The sequence below is a fragment of the Channa argus genome, chromosome 18, assembly GCF_033026475.1.
Source record: "Channa argus isolate prfri chromosome 18, Channa argus male v1.0, whole genome shotgun sequence".
NCBI lineage: Eukaryota > Metazoa > Chordata > Actinopteri > Anabantiformes > Channidae > Channa > Channa argus.
Window position 1 is genome coordinate 11815973 of NC_090214.1, and position 23014 is coordinate 11838986.

Consider the following 23014-nt stretch of genomic DNA (forward strand, 5'->3'; position numbering starts at 1 on the left):
GCAGCTATAACTAGACAGATTCCAACACCAATTCCTGAATACAAATGATAAATTAGTAAGACCAGATTTGTCATAAGGTGATTCATAGTTTATGGCTACAGTTATACGAAAAAGGAAAAAGTGAGGTAATTAGTGAGCACTTTATCCCGTCATTTTGCAATATGGGATGTAGGAAATACAACACGCCTTTAGAAAAGTTTAGATATGTGACCAGTCAGGAGTTTTTAAACTGAGATGACATGTGAATTGAGGACTTTATTATCAAGCAACAGTAATGTAAACAACATCTTTACATATAAAACAAAATACACAACATTAATCCAAGGAAGCTCATCAAAGGGCTTAGTAATATTTTAGGCATACAGATTTTTTTCATCTTTTGTAGCAATTATGACAGTTTGAAAAACATTGTTTACTTCAGTATTAAACCATGAAAATACAGACCATTCCTATGTTTTAAAAGGTAAAAACAAACACCAATTAATTTTGGTAAAATATTAAAAAATAAATAAAATACTATCAGTAGTTTAACAAGTATGAAGTAATTAATACAATTATTTGAGCATAAGATAAATGAAAATGTAAAATCACACCATCATGGCCAAGTGTTAGAATATGGATCAAGAGATAAGACATTTATACCTGGCAAAATAGAAACAAACATTCTCTTTAACGCTGTATCAGTGGAAGTATCTCTATTTGTCTCTTATTCCACAGAATACGGTTTACCTATAAGAATAGTGTTATTTGCACAACAGAGTACAAATGAAGACCATTTGATTAAAGGACACCTCGACTGATATTGAACTTGCTTCTTTGGGTTCTATAGTACATGGAAATGATTAACATTAAAGTTCCCTCTGACTTCCCTACATTAAAATATCTCTACTTCTAGCTGAAAAACGTCTCCAGTCGACATCACTTGGTGAAACCTTTAGTTCAGATTACTTCATCTTGTTGCTCATACTTTTCCAGAGTCTTCATCTAGAAGCAAAGAAATATCCTAATACAGGGGAGTCAGAGGGAAGTTTAAAAGCCTTCATGTACATTTAAACCCTAAACTAAAGCCGTAGAAAGCAAGTTGAAAATTGGTGAAGTTGCCCATTAAGTATGAATTTAAAACTCAGGAAATCGCAAGTGTCTCAGTAACACGAAATCCAACTCTCTAAATACCAAAACCACTTGACAACCATTTCATTAGAACACATTTTAGGCTAAAGAGAGTATACAGATGTAACAGAAAATATTTTCCACAAGTTAGACAACACAAAAATTGTCAAATGTTGATGGAATAATTAAACATTACCAGGCCTTTTCCAATTTGGCTTTCTTGTCAATTAAAAGCATACTTTAAGATTAGTTATGACAGCTAATTAAATTAGATTTGATAGACATGGTTTATTTGTAAACCACAGTTCCCAGTTGGGGAATGTTGAATTACACTGCAAGCATGACATTCTGCTTCTTTCCACATCTGTCTGTTTGGTACTACGACGTGAGGAGGGGCTCTTCATCAGCAGCAGTGCTCTGAGAAATAAAACCAGAAGCCCTAATGTCATCTAAAGATATTGCTGATAAACATGTCTATTATTTACATTAAATATTTCCTATATAATTTTGGACTACAAAATGTATATTTATACAAAAAAACTTGTTCATTTACCATTTTTAACATTGTATCATAATATATGTTAAAAGGACTAAACAAAAAGTAATACAATTGATAGACTTTTCTACACAATCACTAGAATTTTGATTATTATTTAACTTTCCAATCAATCAATCACCAAAATAATAATCAACAACAATTTAAAAATATTATTATTAACAGAGTTCCCAAATAAAAAGCATTGGTGTTCTTTCTGTTTTACAATATTTTATACTAAATATATTTAGATTTTGACTGTGGGTTTCAATTTTTTTATTTAATATAGAAAAACTATTATTAAGTAAATAAACTCTTATCAACTCAAAAACTCAAGTCCACCTTAAACACTTACTTCAGGGGGCTTTTTTTGACAGATCAGGAACATGAAGATTATTCCTAGAATGATGCCTGCACCAATAAGCATGAATGGGATGTTCACCAAAACATTATGCTCGACAACAATCACCTTCAGTTTTGTAGCTGATGTGTCGTCAATGACAACGCTCTGGGAAGGTGATATGAGAAAGAATAACACATGAAACGCCAAAAACAATGTCACTTAGTGGCACTTTGTTATTATTTTATTTTATGTTTTGAATTCATTTGAGCAATGTTTAATCAAATTTATAATAAAATACGGATCCCCTTAATAGATACTTAAAATGGTAATATTCTGAATAAAAATACATTTAAAGCACTGAAATGTTATAATTTCCCATGTATGCTCAGTCAATGTAAATACGCCTGATCCAGACAAATACCAATGGGCATTGCAGTGTTAGGTGGAAACAAGCAGAGTAAGGGTCCTTGAAGAAAACAATAGATAACCCCTGTTTTACGGCATTAAGTTTTTATTTAATTTCTAATTAAGGTTTATTATCTGCATTCCAACCAGTGTGCAGACAATTGTGATAAAAGGAGTGTGTTTATACCTCATTTAGGTAAACCACAGGAAAGACCACTGTTCTCACATTTCCTGTTTGACTGAAAAAAAATGTCATTATTTACAATGTATTTTCTTTTCATAGTTAGCAATTTAAATATTTTAACACAACAAATTTGTGAATAAATATAAAACACTGTAAATTATGTCATCCTTTTTGTGCAGTATGTATACATAGGTATATAGTACATTTAGTTTTACATTTTTTTTTTTTTTCAACTAGTAATATAGATTTGTTGGTCTGGACCACATAATATCTTTGTTGTTTATTCCATCAGATGCCAAGTTGATGCATAATGAGTGAACCCAGACTGTCCAAAAGTCCATTCATAATGATGATGGTGGCAGAATTGTTTTACAGTAATCTAACTGTTAATCCTACTTAGACATATGTGTTTATATTAGAGTCAGTGTAGTGACAGGGTTCATGAAAATTGGTCAGTAAACAGAAACAGATGAAGGCAATGAACTAGTTACCTGAAAGTAGAAATTTTCTCTACATAGACATTGACCTGGAGCCGTTTTGCTGCTTGCAGAATGAATCCTGTTAGCTGCAAAACAAAATAGACTTGAAGACATGGTTAACAAACTCTTATTGTTATTAAGAGTTTGCACATTTCTTATTTGAGTTTGTACAAACTCTTATTGTTATTAAGAGTTTGGAGTTATTAAGTTATTAAGAGTTATTTATTGTTTACTAATTAGTTTTGCTAATTTTTTTTTACTATTCTGTCTTCTATGTTGTTTTATGTAGAAGAAGCAAGAAAAAATTAACAATTCCAATACTTTTGGAAGCTACACTTGTGATTGATGAGGATTGAGAGGTGTTTTTGCATCCATCTTTACTGTATCTTGCCATGTAAAATCACATCCCTGAAGCTGGCGGTGAAGGTGCTTTGCTCTAATCATGGAACTATACAAGGCTTCATAACCCAATATTTATGACAGAAGTTAATGGACTTTGATCAGTGCCAATAAATTTGTGCAGTGGCACACTGAAGATTACAGGATACAATTACAGTACTGGGAAGAGAATAAACAGATAAAACAGTAGCCTGTTTACAGGGTTCAAAGACTCCTTTTGAATGCTTAATGCCAAGATTTTACACGCAGGTATTGTGTACATGAATTTGCATTTATGCAAATGTATGTGTTATAGTAGCAAAATAGAAACAATTTCCTTTTTCTCTTTATTAAATATTCTACAAATAACCCCTTCACATTCGACTTTGCATAGTTAAGCAATCTAAGCTTCAATTTACAAGAAAATAAATTTTAAATTACAAATCAACACAGGCCTCTAAAAATACTAAAAACTGACTGTACATCTTGCACTAAAGTATATTATGCTTCAGAGAATATAGCACCATATTAGTTTCACTAGTTTTGTATTGGTTATGAGCACTGAGCTTCCGGAAGTGTTTTTTCACAAGCTTAACTGTTGTTATAATAATGATAAGAGCTGTCAGAGCTTATCTTTGGTGAGCACTCCGTACCAAGTACTCAGCTTTAATTTTTAACCCCAATTTAAAGTGGATACCTATTGGCTTAAAGTTGCAAAGTGGAGGTCGTTTGGTATCTAGCGGTATAAAAAATGTCACAGTTGCAAACATTATAGTTCACAACGAACATATAACACTGCAGCTGGAAACAAATACTCACAAAAATCCGCATATAAAGTGTGTAAAGATCTCAACGTGTAGAAATATAACATCTTTAAGTATGGAGTTAAAATTCCTACTGGATTGATGTCAATGGTAGTCTCATGCTGCTCCTTCTCTGGGTTCATGCCAAATACATCTTTAACATATTTCTCATCTGCCTGGTAGAAGTGTGGTGAAGACATTATGATTGGAGCTCCTAAACAAACAAAGATTAATTTAAGATAACATTAGGGAAGTTATTAATTAATCCATTAATGATTACATTTCTGGAAAACATCAAAAACAAGCATTTTTCAGGATTTTTTTTTCTTGAGCTTCCCACCATTTTTACATGGGCTGACGTTCAGAAGGCCAGAGCCAAGGCAATTTCCAGTCGGGACACAGAAGCCTGCATTGGCTGGGTTCACAGTGAGATTGGCAAACACTGTGCTGGGTGGAATGAAGCGATACCCAGGAATTCCCTTTACTGTTACATCTTCCTCATACAGAGCATACAGTGACCTTTGGGACAGAGTCAGGCATTGGTTAATATTTGCAGTCATAGATCAATCCCACAAAGCCAATTATGGCACAGAAGAGGAGGTTTTTGCACATGAGCTCTGTAGCAAATTGATTTACTAAAAACCTGCAGAAAAAATAAAGTTTTACCAAAAGTGTTTAAATGGGTGTGTTGGTCTTTAACATTTGCCTCATGAACTCGTATATGCTGTCCTCTCCATTCTGACACACACAGAGAGCTAATATTAGTCGTTTAATGCAGCATTGAAATAGGCAAAAAGCTTACAGTGACCTTATTAAAGAGGCTAATGCTTTCTGGGAACCAGTACCGGTGAACCAGTATCTTTAATCGAATATCTAGGCCTAAATAACGCAGAGAGGAAAACATTCTATGGCTCATTGTTAGGAGGCAGTTTTACTAAAAAGCTCAAACCAGACAAATATAGTATTATCAGAAAACCAACAGAAGAAGAAGCAAAAACAAGGAGCAAAACATAAAAAAAACTGACATTACTTTTAAATTACCCCAATGAACAAACAAAAGATTAGTGATATAGTTTACTAATTAAGACTCTTGACATGTTTGAAATACAAAAGACCCACATTAGCTTAAAGGGACTTATTAAGTAATCATTATGTATACTACATATATATTAGTATATGTAATATATACAATGATTCGGGTTGTTTCCCATTCTTCCAGCAGTATGGCCATGAGCCTTCTGTGAAACTGTCTACTCACCTGCACAAGTCAGAGGAAAACATGTATAGCATCTCATCCTTAGTGATGACTGGATGGAAAGACGCTCCGTTTGTTCCATTAATCATATTGCACTCGTCAGATGTCCACCAATTCAGTGAGCTGCATGCATACGCACAATTGTATAATATTGTTATTGAATCTGTCTTTAATCGAAAACAGCTTGTCAATTATGCAGATAAAAAAGGAGTTCCACTCAAGACATCTTAACAACTGCATTAGATTCTACGGTAGGACTGATTAAAGAACTGCTAACCAGTTTCTAAGGCAGTAAATATGTTTGTGAATGACTCCCCTTCATTTCTTTTGCACAGATGACTTAAACCAAATGAGTTAGCTGCAATGACTATTTAACCTAAATAATTGTTTTATCAGTCATTATAACAATAGGCTCAAGAACAGTGTAATTTCAGCTGTGACAGCTATGACTTTTTGTCATTTGTAATTTACCGTATCAACACACTTTGAGCGCTCAATAATCTCAAACAGGATGAATTGTGTTCCTGTCTGTTATTGATACAGCTACTTTGTTATCCATCCATTGAAAAAGCACTTTACCAGTGATTCTCACTGACTGGATTTACAGTCCAAGCGACATTTTTTGTAGTGAACGGTGGAGGAAATGATTACCTTGAACCATTCCATGTATCCACTCTAGCAAAGTCCTTGTAGTTTTGTTGGCCAGTAAAGAACACATATTCACCATCATTGGAAGCATTGCTCTATCAGGAAAAGAAAGGACATTTTTAGCCCAATAGATTTTGTTTCTACCATCTTATTATTATGAACACTCCAGTATGAATAGAGTTAAGAATTGTACATAAATGTTTAAATGAGACCTTATAGAACAGCCCAAAAACATCATCCAGGTCATGTATAAAAAGTTTGATGGCTTTGAGCAGCCCATCTTCATATCCCCACAGCAGCTCTCCCACAGTGCGGGTGACAAACAGACCTTCCGCTTTACTCTTCATGTAGGCGGAGATTAAATTGGCTAGGACAGTATGGTTTTTAAAATTCTCCATCACTGTCTACGAGGAGGCATAAAGAACATTAGTATAGTTATTCTACAAAATAATACAACTGTGACTCAGTCAAACAGCACTAGTAATACACAGATGTATTTGGCTTACAATTGCAGGGATGTTGACTGTCCTAATGAGATCACTTTCTGGACCCCAAGACATGTTAGGCTGGAAGATGTAGGTTTTAGTGTTGACAGCTGTAACTTTAGTGCCATTATCTTGAAAGATTACTTCTTCCATAGGCCGGTACTCCCTGTGCAGGGAGAAACACACTACCTTAAATAAGTTTGTTCAGAATTACTTTTTATCTTTCACTCTCTATGTACAGTAGAGCACAATATCAGGCCCCTCAAGTTCCATGTGCCATATCATAAATACTGAAGTAGAATTATTTTTAAAAAATTGTTTCCCACAAATCGCAAATAATAACTGTAGGCCACATATTTGCAATAGTCACACAATGATGACCATCTCTGTGATGAAATGACTGAAAATCCAAAAACTGAAAAACCAAAAATGCAAATTTATACTGTTCAAGACTACCGATTATGAACAACTTAAACTGCTCGTGTTGTTTTGCTTCAGCTTCCACTGTAAAATCTCAGTACAAAGAAAACCATCCACTGTGTGATACAATGTCTCCCAAAGCTGGGTTTATAGCACAATATAAACTTTAGGACTCAATTACTCACCCTTTGTAACTGTGCAAAGGGTGAGTATATGGGTTGCGGGGTTACTGTAAGACACAATATTGCTGGGTTGACACAATGTAATGCTGTTTTGGCAGAAAAAAATGAAAAATATAATTAATTCTCAGTAATGTGATTCTTATTTCCCAGTTAAACAAGCTGGCAGCTGTACAAAGCTACTGTGTTAGGCCATGCTGGGAGGGGGAGGCAAAGAAACTGCCTCAGGCTGGCTGGGGACAGGACCACAATAATCTCTCTTTGTGGTGGCCTCTGCAAACTCTAAATGACTTTCAAAAAAACAATAACTCATTTATGATAGGAGCATAATTCGTAATTCTCACTAAATATAACTAATACTTGTAAAATAAAATAAAAAGTGCTAATGAATGCTGATATATCATTATGGGTCAGCCACCTGTCAGCGAAGTTGTTAAAATCTCACCTTTCCCAACAGTGTCCATTTTTTTTATCAGTTTTGCCATAATTACCATAATCTGTAATGTTTAAAATGCATTGTTAGTGGAGTTCTTTACATTTTAACTTTAAGTAAAATGTAAATAATACTTACTGTGTTATTAAGTGTTATTTGTAGTGAAGAATTTTTTTTTATATATTTGCACTTTCATTACTTGAGTACTGAGTTAGTGTACTTTTATCACTTCTAGACACAGTGTATCATATTATGCTGTTTATATTTTTCTGTGTAGGCACAGACTGCTCAAAGTGGCCATGCTGGACCTTTTCTTCAATGACACTGTTAAAATCACCAGTGTTATTGTTGTGTGTGTAATGTGTGTGTTGACTTCAAAGCCTTTGTTTGTATTAAAGTACAGTGTGTCACTACATTGCTTATTTTAGTGAATAATGCATCGCTTCAGCACGTTCTGCATTGATCTGCATGACCATCCTGTAAATCTTTGGGGCCAGATAATCTAAGCATCTACTTTTGAAAGCTTTCTGTCTGGAGAGATAGAAGGATTTACTTTGTATAAGGTGTGTATGTTAAACTGTATATTTGGCTAAGACACCAAAAAGCTTTGTGTGCATGTAAGCTTTTTCAGATTTCATGTGATTCGCTTACTGGACAATTTGTCTTTTTCTGTTAATTCTGTTCATGTATGATGTTAACATATTAGGTATTGAACTGAGAACGCTCATCGTTTCCCCTGTTCCTCTCTCACCTGTATGTATATGGTCCAATCTCCACCACAGCAGGCCTCTCTCCATCCAGCATTTCCTGGGGATTTGTCAGATTGAAGAAGTAAAACTGCATGTAGACAGGGGCTGGTGGATTTTCCCAGGCCTCAAACACTTCTGTGCCATTTTTCAAAACAACTTCCTGGGGGAACAAAGGTCAGTGGTTTATGAATCTTGCACAGCTGAAAAATAAATATGTGATTCAAAACAGATCATCTACTGGTGGCTACAATACGCTGGTGTCACATCATATGACGAAAGTCACTGCTGCAATTGGTGAAATAATTGTGTCAAGGTATACCTTTTATTTAACTTTAAATGAACAAACCAGGTGATATTACAAAGTAGGAATAGAAAGCAAAATAATTACAAAAACGAGTATACATAGTGAATATCAATACCAATATAAATATGTTAAACTATCATCATCATAAAAGTTGATACACATGTGGTTAGCAACACTTTATTTTAGATTCCCCTCTTAGCATAGAAACAGTATAATAATTCTTTAAATTGTTCAAAACGCATTGTACTTCATTTGTCAGCAGATGTAAGTGTTTACAAGCATATTTCTCAACAACTAATTGTCTTCCTTTAGGCCCCTTCAAGTGGGAGCAGGTTCCTGCACAGATTATAAATAACACAGTAAATCACAGAGACGACGCTACAAATGCAGACAAATACTTTAGCGTAGCTTAATAAACTACTAGAATGTCCTTGCAGTATTAGTAATTTGTAAAGCATTCAACCCTTTTAGTAGCTGTGCTGCGAGCTAAAACACGATGAGCTCCACATTCCATAATGACAACAAGACGCAATCGTTCAGACAAACTACGTTAAGTAAGACAGCTAACGTCAGCTGCCACCAAAAATGTCTAACGTCTAGCTTCACGCTTCTTATGTAACTAAAGTTCCTAACCGTTTCAACGTTAGCCTCAACAAGGTGCTTACCTTTTTAACCATCGACTGTGCAAAATGTTCAAACACGTTACTCACGGCCAAACTAATCCCCACTATCAAAAATATCGCAGCAAAATCACCGGTGAAATGAATACAAAAGGTTTTCAGTAACATTATGAAGTTTCAGTCAGTCAGCTTTTACTGGGTGTAGCTATCGCGTATGTGCTGCGTTTGTTTTGATGGGCCGCTGGAGTGAACCTTCCCACATCCGGCATGAAATCACTCACTAAACCCAGTTCCGTTTTCTTCGACAGTCCACGGCTCACTGGAGCACGAAGCTGCGAGGAGCACAGGATTCAATGTATTTAAAAAGCTGATGTAACTTATACATTGTTGTGATATACTGATGCTCTAACTCCCATTAGGTAGTGGGCAAAATTTGTTGTACCTCCCTTAGCTGGTTGTTAAAAACCAACTGCGGGGCAAGTAACTATCTTAAATCTTTGATTTTATTCACATGACATGGCTACATAAATGGTTAAACCTTAATGCCCTTTTGTGGGGCATTTTGTTTCAATGACCCTATAAATTAAATTCTAGCTCGATTTGCGTTATAAAATAAATATTAGACGACATTGCCATTTATCCAGGAAATTGCTCACGTGTGCCTTGTGTTGCAGTAGGCTATTGCCTTACTTAATTTAAGGCAACAAAAAGACATAACTTATTTAAATAGATTTCAGTAAACCAACATCATAATATGTCACTTACATGCGCTTAATTAAAAAGTTTAGAGTTTAAATGTTGGTAAAACCATATCAAATTTTTGTTTTAACTTTAGTAATATGAGGATAAAACCTCTAAAAATCTTTATGAATTTGTATGACAAAATGTATTTCATACCTTAGTGTAAATGTGTTTTCTAAGTGGTCCTATATTATCACCTCTCATCTCATCACACAACACTGTGCGACCTAAAACAAACAAGGTGTAATTAGGGAACTAGATAAATGAATCCTTACTATCCTTTCTTACGTGTATTCCTGCTCACAACACCTAAAGCTAATCCTTATGCAGCATTTAGTTGTGCTGAATCATTTATTCATCACATCAAAAGTAGTAAATCCACTAGATGTCAGTGTCTGACTATTTACTAGGATTTCACACCATTGCCATCAGTCTCTGTTGCTTCATAAACTGGAGTCCTACTGTTAACTTGATGAGTTAAGGGGTCAGACTTTGGAAAAACTGACTCACCTATGAGTCGCCTTTGTCACTGTGTCATGCGTGTTTGTTTCTGCCTCATTTTCTCCTCTCTTTTTTCCCCTGATTCTTGTTTTTTTTGCCCAGAACTTTTAATATTGTCATTTCTATCAGTGTTTTGGGATCTGTTTATAATAGATCACTATAGACAGCTTACAAACTAAATGATTTGTGGGGGTAACCAGGCCGAACATGATCAAAACCTCCATAGTTTGAGCAACAAGATGACATAATCTGAACGGAAAATTGCAGCAGCCAGGCTATAAATTAAAGATGATAATATTTATTTGAATTTGGGAGAAACACACACACACACACACACACACACACACACACACACACATACACACACACACACCATGAAGTAGTCTAGGTTACGTCAGTTTCATCTTATGAAATAGCATCAATGTTATCACCACCATGACTCTGGCGTGTTTTTACCTGTATTAACAGGCCTCACTGCAGTGCTGTTGCAACATAGACCCATAACACTGACATGACTTGTCTGATTAGCTTACCTTAACCAAATATGATACTGTAAGCACAATGATTTATACATAACGACCAGATAACACATTAATGGGAATACTAAATGAACTGTGAAAACAGGTATTTATGGTCTTCTGTAAATATGGATGAGCTTGGTCAATGTTTAGATCCAGCTTATTGAAGCATGACCATAATAATATTACATTAACTACTGAAGCACTGATTTGTCCATTATTGTATCTTGTTGTCTGGCCATCAATGGGCTATACTTCAGGTAAGGAAGTTGTCCACAGACCACAGGGTCAGTGGTTGAATCCCTGCCCCTGGCTACGTGTCAAAATGTCCTTGGCCAAGATACTGAATCCCACATTGCTCCCCGTGGGTCAGATGGGCACTTTGCATAGCAGCCATCTCCGTCACACTCCCTACCTCCCTCAATTCATTTTCATGTCCTATAACATATTTTAAGTTTTATGCTCGAATACACGCTGTAGAGATTCACATTCAATTTTCAACTTGCTCTCTATGGTTTTAGTTTAGGGTGTAAATGTACATTAATGCTTTTAAAATTCCCTCTTACTTAACTATTTTAAAATATTCCTCTGCTTCTATCTGAAAAAACCCTTGCAGATGACATCACCTGGAGGAGTTTCTGAAGTCTCTGGAAAACCAGGCTGAACATGATCACAACCTCCATAGTTTGAGCAACAAGATGACATAATCTGAACGGAAAATTTCTCCAAGTCACGTCACGTCTGGAACCGTTTTTCAGCTAGAACTCGAGATATATTTTGATATAGGGAATTCAAAGGGTAGTTTAATGGCATTTATGTGCAAGTACTACACAAACTAGAAACAAAATGAGCAAGTTCAAAATCAGTGAAGGCGCCCTTCAAAATAGTTTGTGTGGAAGGATTCTGTTGTGTTTCCTTTCATCGTGGCTGTGTGAGTGTGTCTTTGGGAGAAAGAGCTCTCTAACCAAGACATGAATCGGGCACAATGGAGAGCAGAGGAGGACTCGCTCACCGTGGTCACGAGCTCTAGGAGAGTGACGTCACTTTCCCAAACCGGGCCGTTGAAGTCCGACCGAGAGACTGCTGGAGTCCGGGAGCAGTTCAACTTTTAATGCATGCGGGCCGAGTTGGGCCGCTGTGTAGCTACGGGCGCACGGGTTTTTGTCTTTTATGCATCCTCCTCCTCGACTTGGTTTAAAAAATAACAAACGCTCGCTGTTTGCTCACCGATTCGTTAGCTACTTTTGTGCCAGTGTTTTTTATGTGTTCAGCCCTCCTGCGACTCCAACAGGGTAAGTTAAGCGTTTCCAGTGATTTCAGATCATCTAACATGTTTTTAGTCGGCAAACGCTAGTCGCTTTTCACTGAAGCTTCCTAACTAAATGTTTGGGAGTCCCAGAGGTAAATTAAACGGGCAGCTCCCGTGCTGTCCCTCGGCACACATCGTTTAATCTGGCGTCCAAGTGTTTGTGTAGTATGATGCGTGTCGCGCGCGTTCCATACTTTTTTTTTGTGTGTTTAACGAGTTGCAGCTTTTTCCAGGTTTGTTATCACGTTATTTCCTTTTTTTTTTTAACTCTGTAGTTTGAGGTGTTGCGTGAATACAGGCAACTGCTTGATTAGTTGTAGCATGGACAGTGTGGTGGTTTTAGTATGTGGCCATTGCCAGTTTTAGTTCCTGCATAGCGTAAAGTTTGACAGTGGACGCAGTGGGAAAGTTCGCTGTGTGAGTGGCGTTTTTAACAACACACTTCTATAACATTATTTCTGTTCAGTTTGTAAATTAGCTTCTCGTTTTTAGAAAGATGTTGTCAATCCGCTACCACTTCTTCCTTTTGGTATAGCTCCCATGCACCGAATTCTGCCATTGATTTTGCAAAGTAAGTATCATCGGGTGTCATCAGAAAATTATGTTTTCCTCGTGAATGAGGGCCGGCAAATAGGTGTTAGAATAAATGCTTATAGGAGCCCAGGCATGGTTGCCCTTGATGCACCCATTAATTTCACAGCAGACCTCCTCTCCAGTGGGCCAAGCAAACCTTTATGAATGCAAACATTTAAAAACATCACTCCCTTATGACTAAAAGTGGCAAAGAAACTTAAATTGCATACATAGTGCTCTTAGTTGAAATAACAGCTTACCAAGAGGACCCTGGAATAATCATAATCAAATACATAAGTAGCCTAATTTTGTCTGGAATGTTCACTAGAAATCTCTGGGGCTAAATCATCAATAGGGTAATTTCAGAAATAAAAAAGTGAAACTGCATGAGCGGTTAACTGATGCAAAAATGCCTTCGCTAGACATCCCCAAGAGTTTTGTGGTCATTGGAAACAGCCTTAGAAAAAAACAATACAATGCTGGATACCATTTCCAGTAACACATTTAAATGACTTAGGATTACACATGCTAGTTGCATGTGTAAATCTATTCCCAAAACTGCCCATTACTTAGAAAAATGTAAATATAAAGTGAGGAAATGCACTGTTTTTAAACATCTAAGGAAATATTGAGTTACTAAGGCTGCACAGTATTGCCACCATAAATCCCTGCTGCAACACACATCTTTTATTGACTGTAACTTAGTTGGCTATAGTTTCACAAAATAAGTGCGTTAGTTTAGCCTTTTCAGAAACACAAGGCTGAATTTAAACATCTGTGTGGTTTTGCTTCACAGCCTTGAATGAGTGAGTGACTGCATGGGCCAGACTGAACATGAAGAGCCTTAAAGCCAAGTTTCGAAAAACTGATGTAAGTACTGCAACACATGTTCATGGCTATGTAAAGTGTGTGCACATGTGTATGTCTGCATAGCTGAGTCAGTGTCTGTGTATGTTTGAGCAGTTGAGGATGATTTATGACAGATTTTCTCAATGTTGGTGTTGGCAGCAGCCCAAAGCTTGTTGCTATTTTGCTCTTTGTTTAAGAAAAATAAATTGGCTTGAAAAATAAAATAAATATATTATGATATTGCCTCTGTGATCCATTTAGAGTATCCTCCAGGCTTTTTTTAAAAGGAAAATATGCCACGTTCGATTTTACATGACAACTTGGTAGCTCTAATTGTGGGTGTCAAGAGAATTTCAGGACCTAGAAATTGGGTCATGAATTTACGAAACCATTATGTGAGTGTTAGTGATATGACACAGACAACACAGAAGGTAACAGGTGACTATACAAAGTGATGTGTATTTCTTTGAATAATCAGAACTTCTAATATGTTAAGATACTTAGCTCCAGAAGTAAATTTCATTCTTTTGACGATGAATCAGTATTTAGGGAAGAATTACCCATATTGGTTCAGTTATTCATTTGCCCACAGTCTAAGATACTCTAGACTCAAAGGAAGTGAGGCGTCTCCAGAATGTCTGACTCAAGTGTTGTCTTGGTGACCATAATGACACAGACAGGAAAAGTCGGCAGCGTTGCTGGATGATTGGGATAAGCTTTAGGAGTTGGAGGGAGTGCCAGAGATAGAGACATTAGTGGATAGAGTGAAGAATGGGAACTAAATGACACTTTGTACTGTATGATCAGTCACATCAGGTGGTGTTGCTGATTGGTGTATAGACCGTTTCCACAAGATTAATAAGAGTGTGTATTGGGGCTGGATGAAAAGATTATATTAAATGTCACGTTCTTACTAAAGAGCGTGACATTTAGACAGAACCGCAGAGGAAGAATTAGGTGGCGCAAAATATAACCACGACATAAGGCAAAGTTTACCTAGAGAGTAAATGTATTGTGTGGACTGTAAGTGACATTACCTAGAGAAACACCTGTAAAAGAAAATCTCAAAGAGCAGTTAAACCTGTCTTTAAGGGATGTTGAGGCATAGACATCAGTAACAAAAACAAAAAATATGCATTTTTCCTAGTATCTGGCTTGAAATTTAACAGCATGCAAATTGCAAATTCAGTCAGCTTCAGTATGTGGGAAAGTGTATAATAGTTTCCATTGTTCTTGAAAAATGTTCAGTCCAGGAGTGGGCTGCATGCTCATAATAGTGAATAAAAAGGATAATTTCTGCCTCACCTATATCTCACCTATGTATTGTTTTTTTCCTGTTTTACTCCCTGTCTTGGTACAGCAATACTTTTTGGACATTTTTGCTTTCATAGTAAAATGCTCATCCTCACTAAAATAGCAAGATGTAGGCAGCATGAGTAAAAGGAAGGGAAGAGCAGTGGATGTGAATGTTGCTTAGAAACACAACTGAAGTCATTTGCAGTCATGCATGCCTTTGCAATCCTCACTCCTACATACACTGTGGCACCTTAAGCATTTCGACATCTGATGAAGTGTCGGTTTATCTTTTAATGTAATTATTTTCATATCTTTATCATTTTAATATATGTGCATTCATAGGTTTCTGGTTGGAAAAGGAAACTACTGTAATGTTATATAGTAGACATAGTGGTATTACTCAGTTTGTCCACATCATTATCACAGCCTTAGAGTTGTATGTCTTGTTCTGTATACATAGATTGTGTTGAATCTGCCATGCTGAATTTTGGTAAAGTGTATCTTAGCAGCTACATTTTGGGAGTACAAATGTAGTGATTCAATTAATTGTTATGATAAGCATGTTTATATTCTGAGCCCATAGTTATTCTTTTGCTTTATATAGAAACCGTGAACCAATGTAATAGAAAGAAAATATCTTCTATTTTAGGCTGTGTGTGTCATTGACAGATTACTCAGGAATGTTCCCCCCCAAAACCAGACCTTTAGCTTTTTTTTTTTTAAACAAAATAACAGAAACGTAATGCTTTTGTAAATAGCTTTGTTTAATGAAGTTAAGACATTCCCAGATAATGTGTAATGGAATCTGGGTTTTACTGTCAAATCTTCACCAAGTGCTTCACTTTGGGGATCCTCCTACTGCCCATTGAAATTAATGCTTCAGGCAGCCAACCCTTAACTGAACCTCTCCAACATGAGGCCTAAATAAGGTATAAATGTTAAAAAGTGTAATGAAGGAGAAAATAGGACCGCACTAACTATAGAGAAGTACTATCTATAGTCTAACTAAATTTCATTTTTTATATTTATTAAAAGTTCATGATTTAAATGTGCATAAGCTAGAAAGACCACAAGATAAACATATAAACATACAGTACCCAAGCATTGGACACACCTTAAGTGATTTATGTTTGTTTTGTTATTTTTACATTGTAGATTAATACTTGGTAAGAAGTTATCCACACTAGATGTTCTTTTAAGAGTACTATACCCTGGTGAAATGTAGATGTTAGTTTAGTTAGTCTATGGGCCTTCCTGAATAGGAATATTTGGAAATTGTTACATATGGGTAATGAAAAGCATATCAATACCCCTGAGATCTTGTGAAACATGGTTGTCTGTGTGTGGCTGTCATGTAACCCCTCCCCCCACCATACCAGATGGGATGGCATGTTTCTTCAGAATTCTGAATTTTGAATTCTGAATAAATCAACAACAGTGTCATCAGCAAAGCACTCCAACAGCATCACACCACCTCCATTCTTCACTGTGGGAACCACACATGCAAGTGCCATCTATTCTACTTCTCTGTGCCTCACAATGACAGGTGCCATTGATTGGCAGTCTGAGGCTGAGAACTCTAGTGGTAATAAACTCATCCTCTGCAGCAGAGGTAACTTGTGCACAGTACTGTGCAAAGCTGTTATTAATCTAATATATTATGGTTTAACACTCTTTTGCTTACTCCATAATTTGACATGTTTTTCACTATTTCATAGTTTGATGTGTTCATGCTGTATGAATCTACACAAAGTTAAAAAACAAACAACCAGTTGCATAAGAAATTGTGTCCATACTTTTAACGGGTACATTAAATCATCAGTAGGCTTGTATTCTTTATCAAGAAGTTGTACAAGCACAATTGTTCCTAACAACAAAAATGATTGTTGGGTTTTATTTAAATGTGCCAGTTAACCACACTAAGGCTCCATCAATATCAGATGCAGTCGTGTAACATTAAATTATATTGTTTTGAGTATTAAAGTCAATATGCAGTAAGTTGTTTAGAGGGAGATGAATATCAACTTGTATAACCAACTTTTTGCCCTTCATACTATTGGCTACAAAACAGCTCAAACATTTACATACACATGATCACCTTAAGGTTGTGAAAAAATATTGATACCCTTAAGTGCTGCAATATTATGTTTTGTGATTCTCAAAAACACTATACTGACTTTTTTACAGTAATAAAATTGTTTAAAACCCTGATGACCAGAAAGATGTTCTGGTATTCTGCTGTTGCATGGAAAGATAACTTTTTTTCTTCTAAAAATTTTATGAATATGAGGGTGTGTGTCATAGTTTTCAGTATGTCACGTTTAAACCACTGTATTATGTATCATATTGCCAGATTCTATCAAATACACAGCATTGTTATTTAAGAGGTGTAGGCCAGGTTATGATTGTAAACTGTGTGGTCCCATTAGACTTTAAATAGGCTAAAATTAAAATCAGATGCTAGCACTTAAAGCTGTACTTGAATGACCTAACATATCCTACTGTTATCGCTTACTTGACGCCACCTGCTCCGTTTGACCCCACCTGCTCTCAGTCTGACAGAAACAGACAATTCTTTGCACATAATGTTTGGCACATAATGTTTGACACATAATGCTGACTTAGCAGAATGTGTCACCAGGTTAAGCAGATCATCGTTCTTAAATGCTGCACTGTAAGTGGTGTGAAAATACCACCCACACTGAAGCTGTTCTCACATCTACAACCTGAATATTAACAGCAACATTAATGTTGCACAAAAAAATTGACCATGAGCACAACTGAATATTTGATTTTTTTTTCTTAGATTATACTGCAATAATAAGGGTTTCCGTATTTTTTATTTTTTTTGTCACAGTTGTGTTGTGGTCCAACTTTTCTACATTAAATTTTTCCCCCAAAATCCTGTGCTTGCAAATTTCTAAAAGAGAGTAACACTAGTGTTGCATTATCAGACTCTGAGAGTAGGTGTGTAGTTATGCAAGGTCAAAGTGAATCAGGAATTCCTGTGAGTGTGTGACTATGTGTATTCACGAAATTGTGCTTTCTGAAATGTTAGCATGCCTCACTGTGATATCTGCCTGCATTTAAGTGTTGTTTTGGTTTGTCTGTGCCTGCCTGAATATGTCTTTGGAATCAATCATTAACTTTTTGGGATATGTAGATCATTTTGGCAAAGCCTGTATTGCCAAAAGTGTGTGTGTGTATGTTTTGTGTGGAATGCTTAAGACAAGCAAACGGTGTAATCTGGCTTCTGGGAAAGTGTTTAGTGAACAGCCACTGAGAGACTTGCAGGCATTTTGCTTCAGTGATGTCTGAATAGTCAGCTACCAGAAATGGTTTTGGTACACTCAATATATCAGTATACGCAAGTATTGTTGTCTTTGTGGTGTTGAAACTAGACCTCATTGATTTAATTTAAAGTATGTTCAGCATCCACAAAAACCGAGGTGGATTCAAAACCTTTATAAAATTATTTGCTACAAGAATGCAGTTGATGAATTACCCCTTTGCTTGCTATTCTTTGCTTACCATACTGCATGTTCAAGTTTGATTGTATTGTAGAAGATTGGTTAATCGGTATTAAAGTATGTTGGCTAAATGGCAAACGTGACACATCTCTGCAGGATAAGTGGTGTAGATGATGAATATTGCAAATACTGTCTACCAAAATTATAGTCTAGATATTATATTACAAATTCTAGACATTATTCTACAAACCCTTGTTTTAATGTAAACAAAGGAAGATATAGATCTTAAATTAATTTATATACAAAAGCCCATATAAATTATACTTTAACTAAATTGCATTGTAATGCCATAAAGTAAAATAATTCAAACATCATTATTCAAAAATGTTACAGCTTTGTTCAGGGTTTCTTGAAACAACTTTAATTAGCTGTACAAGAGCTAGTTTGCTGAGACCATTATCTTACTCTTAGCCCCTCACAACCATCCCCCAAGTACACGACTTAGTGGTTGTGCTGTTCAGCACACACATACTTATGCAAACTGTATTTTTTATTTTTTTTTTTATTGTTATCTGTTTGACAGTGGATCTAGTTTTAAACCCTCACCCAGCCATTCATACTGTAAGACTACTTAAACCTGCTCCCACAGCTGCTAGACTAAGCAGGATTACTTAGGGCTATCTCTCTCTCTCGCGCGCACACACACACACACACACACACACACACACACACACACACACACACACACACACACACACACACACACACACACACACACACACACACACACACACACACACACACACACACACACACACACACACACACACACACACACACACGCATCCATGTGCATAGACTAGTGTCCAACATATGTGCAGACAAACACACACATACCCTCCCTCCCCTTATTATCTAGTCTGTCTGTGTCTAAATGTGTGGATTATGCTGTCTCCTGTTTCATGGCTCCTTCTTCATTATCCAAGCTACATGACACAGGACACTGTACATTTATTGTTTGGAGTATTTTGGACACTTCCTGAATAGTATCAGATAGTAAAAGAATGGGGTACTCCTTATCAGACGTTTTGAAATGTGTCTGTTGTGTTAAGTAGAGATACGCTACAAATAAAATCACATGCTGATCATATGAACATTTCTCTTTAAAAATGGCTTGTACCCTATGTGGTTGAAAACATTAAGTCATATTATTTCCTTGCACATTAAAGAAAATACAGCAAAAATGTCAGGAGGGGAAAAATACTAAAAATAAATAAATAAATATATAAAAATTGTATTGAAATCAAAGCTGAAGTATCTCCACTTGGCTCTGCTTGATTGGGCCCTGTCTCACTCGGTTTGGCACAGAATGGCTTGTTCTGGCTGGGTGTAGTGAAAGGGTATTAGTGCTGTGAGTGACATTAAAACCTAAGAGACATCCCAGCATTAATCTGGGAGAGAGCTGGTGAAGGGAAGGGTGTGTCTGTGTGTTATTTGTCAGTAGTGGTTAGTGGAACAGTCCTAGGGATAACAATGACCCTGTTCAAATATAGCGTATATAGACTGCATCTTGATAACAGTGAGGTAAAAATACATACATTAATTGATTTAGTAAATGAAATAGTTTTTACTTTAATTTTGGAAATAATAATTTGTTACAGCTGCAAAACAAAGACTAGTCTCTTGTTGTTATTTACATTTTGCTTTTCAATATACTGTATAGAACTTAGAAATAAGCAAACAAGTAGGAAGTGTTTAAGTTAAATAATCCTATTTTTTATGAAAAACAAGTTTTACACATTTCTATTATGGGTTTTTTAGATTGTATTACATTTGGGCGCATTCAACCTAAATGCATTGCATTTTCTTGTAATTATCTCAGTGTGTGAGCGTTAAGGATAACTGGTAGAAAATACATTTTGGATGCTAAGTATGAAATTACTCATCATGAAGTGTTATTTTTTTTCTTCTATTTGTGTTTGCCTACTTGATATTATCTTGTGCAGCGTGCAAGACAAGTCCTCCTATACTGCTACTACAATTATAATGGGTAGTTATCTGTCAATAACACTAGCCACTGTGCCTGTTAAGAAACTGCAGTCTTGAATTAGTTTAAAACTATACAAGAAAAAAAGTAGCTTAGGTCTTGTTTAAACATGGATCCAATTAAAAGAAACCGCCTATGGGCTATCTTTATACATTAGTGCCCTGTGTACATGAACTACAGAAAACATCCAAGAAACTTGTTCATCAGCAAATAAATGAAGCAAAGAACACTGGTAAACTAAGGTGGGTGTGAGCCTGGTGGTTGTGCTTGTGTTTGCATGCTCATTAATCTGTGGGTGTGTGTTTCTTCAAGGGTCTGTTTAATGTCTGCTGACTTTGTGTGTATGTACAGTATTTGTGTCAATTAGTATTTTTTTGGGGGGGGATTAGTGCATGCAAATTCCTGACATGGTTTGGAACTATATGTAGATGAAGTAATTGTATAAAATGAAGCTAATCACTGGCTATGATGGTGGCACCAGAAAGACTGATAAAAGCAGATAAGGTTAGTGAGGAAAGTTGGAAGGTGGTGTAAAAGGGTTAGGGGTTGTGGGAAATAATGAGAGAAGAGACCTAGATGGAAAAAATGCATGTAAAGGAGAAGTGATTGGTGTGACAGAAAAGAGTGTGCAGAAGAGAACCCCTTTTTTTGAGAGCGAATGGCAGTCCGACTCCCTGCCCCAGTTTGATTCAGACAGTGTTTAGTTTGGCCTGCTCTGAACAACTAGAACAATATTCATGCTAGGAGATAGATGGGGGGGAGGGTTAGAGTTATTTCACCTGACAAAGTATGAGAACTTTCCTTCATGAGGAAATTTTCTTCTTTTGGCATTGCACTTATTTATTTGCTGATTACTTCTGAGTACAGTTTTCACTTGCAAACAGTTATTAAATGTTTTTAGTTTTTAATTATTTAAATGACCAAAGGCTTTATGTAAAGTGAGACAAACATTTTCCTAGGTGTTTGTGTGTGTGTGTGTGTGTGTGTGTGTATATGTGTGTGTACTGCCTGACAGAAGTGAGTGATACAGTATATTTTGTTTTACTCCACTGAGAATAATGAGGCTGTTTGCTGTCCAAGTCCTGGAGTGTTTATTTATAGGGCAGGAAAGGCTATTTGTGTCAGAAGGAAGTGTTCCACGAGGCCAGTTTTTGGCGGGAGGTCTTCTTGCACCCATAAATGTCCCATGTTGGACCTTTAAATCAGTCGTCCAATTCTGAATGTGGACAATTATTCAGCATCTGTGAACAAACACATGGTAAAATGGGTTTCGTTTCCTAGAGTCATGGTGGCCCCATAGTATTCCTGTAACTACAGATGTTTTTATGAGCACAAGTAAAGTACTAAAATCAGGGGTAGAGAGGTCAAAGTGAAATATTCTGAGTATAAGTCAGATAATGAGTTTATTTATGGACCAACACTGAAGTGAAGTGAACAGAAGAGAGGAGAAAGAGGGCTCTCTCTCTCTCTGTCTCTCTGTCTCTGTCTCTCTCTCTCTCTCTCTCTCTCTCTGCCCCTTTCTGTAAGGTCTTAGTGATGATGTCCTGTCAACAATAAAATAAAGGTAAAGTAATAACAATATCTCGTCAAATATTTAATTTATAAGTTAAAAAGGGGCTATTTAAAAAAAAATAAAAAATCAGTTGTAAAGGGGAAATTCACAGATTTTTACACATCTAAGATTGTTCTTTGTTGCTCCAGAGAGATTAGATCAAGGTCTGATAAACTGCTGCAATGTCTCTTGAAACACTTTTTGGGTCCAAAGACTACAAGTTTGAACATTAAAACTTTCATAGTGTTATAAGAGTGCAGTGATAAATTGCTGGGATATTCTTTTGACTATAGCATTTGCTGATATTTTGTAAAATATATTGCTTGTACTGATGTTCACAACCTTTTGACTAAAAATGTTTAGAAAGGACAGGGTGTTGCCAGTAGAAAAATAGTGACTGTAAAGCATACTTGACAAATGAAAAAATGTTACTCACGATGTGAATTTCAATTTCTAAACGTGGGGTCCAGATTGGGCAGTGTTGTGAAATACGTAGCAGCATCTTTCATTATGACACCAGCCATCTGGTCTTTGTTTAACAGTTCCGTCTCCTTGGTCTCTTATTCTGGGTTTTGGTTTCAGAGTCTAGTAAACTATTTTGTGTGTGTATGCAGTATATGCACACACATCAGCATTAGTGCTGATGTGTTAGTGCTACAGAGGGCAGTAAGCAGTTTCAGCTGTGGTCCAAGAGAAAGGATGTATTGTTTGAGGACATTTGAGCATCTACTTTGTTGTAGATAAGGGGTTTGAAGTTAAAAGCTATTGCTGATCAAAGGGCAAAGATATTGTAGATGTATCACTGTCTTTCCTTCACAGTTCTTTTTT

General features: G+C 36.2%; 2 protein-coding genes across 12 annotated transcripts in view; one reads left to right on the forward strand and one right to left on the reverse strand.

Annotated features, from left to right (window-relative positions):
• Positions 1-235: 235 nt before the first annotated feature.
• On the reverse strand, positions 236-9625 carry scarb2c (scavenger receptor class B, member 2c). Of its 7 annotated transcripts, none has more exons than XM_067484561.1 (12): positions 9376-9625; positions 8409-8566; positions 6647-6791; positions 6353-6544; positions 6144-6235; positions 5496-5615; positions 4578-4756; positions 4333-4451; positions 3069-3142; positions 2581-2632; positions 2115-2153; positions 236-1527 (listed from the first exon to the last, which is right to left on the reverse strand). In XM_067484561.1, the coding sequence occupies exons 1-12, from the start codon at positions 9496-9498 to the stop codon at positions 1489-1491; spliced, it is 1332 nt and encodes a 443-aa protein (XP_067340662.1). In that variant the 5' UTR covers positions 9499-9625; the 3' UTR covers positions 236-1488. The 7 variants fall into 7 exon arrangements, 6 of the variants coding, with proteins under 6 accessions (XP_067340662.1, XP_067340660.1, XP_067340664.1 ...); XM_067484559.1 differs by having other exon boundaries at positions 2001-2153; positions 9376-9620; XM_067484563.1 differs by having other exon boundaries at positions 2001-2153; positions 6647-6810; positions 9376-9535.
• Positions 9626-11822: 2197 nt separating this feature from the next.
• Positions 11823-23014, forward strand: part of rai14 (retinoic acid induced 14) — a 35338-nt gene continuing 24146 nt past the window's right edge. The window contains exons 1-2 of one of the 5 annotated variants that reach the window (XM_067484515.1): positions 11823-12382; positions 13769-13842. In XM_067484515.1, coding sequence (XP_067340616.1) covers positions 13807-13842 — 36 coding nt within the window. In that variant the 5' untranslated portion in view covers positions 11823-12382; positions 13769-13806. Of the gene's footprint in view, positions 12383-12463; positions 12633-12905; positions 12971-13768; positions 13843-23014 lie in introns of those variants that run through there. The other 4 variants (XM_067484511.1, XM_067484514.1, XM_067484513.1 and 1 more) reach the window with 4 other exon arrangements.

Coding starts and splice junctions, on each gene's coding strand:
- scarb2c (XM_067484559.1), bottom strand. CDS start 9,498: ATGTTACTGAAAACCTTTTGTATTCATTTCACCGGTGATTTTGCTGCG. Junction 8,567..9,375: donor CACAGTCGATGGTTAAAAAG/GTAAGCACCTTG, acceptor TTGTTCCCCCAG/GAAGTTGTTTTGAAAAATGG. Junction 1,528..2,000: donor GTCAAAAAAAGCCCCCTGAA/GTAAGTGTTTAA, acceptor TTTATTTCTCAG/AGCACTGCTGCTGATGAAGA.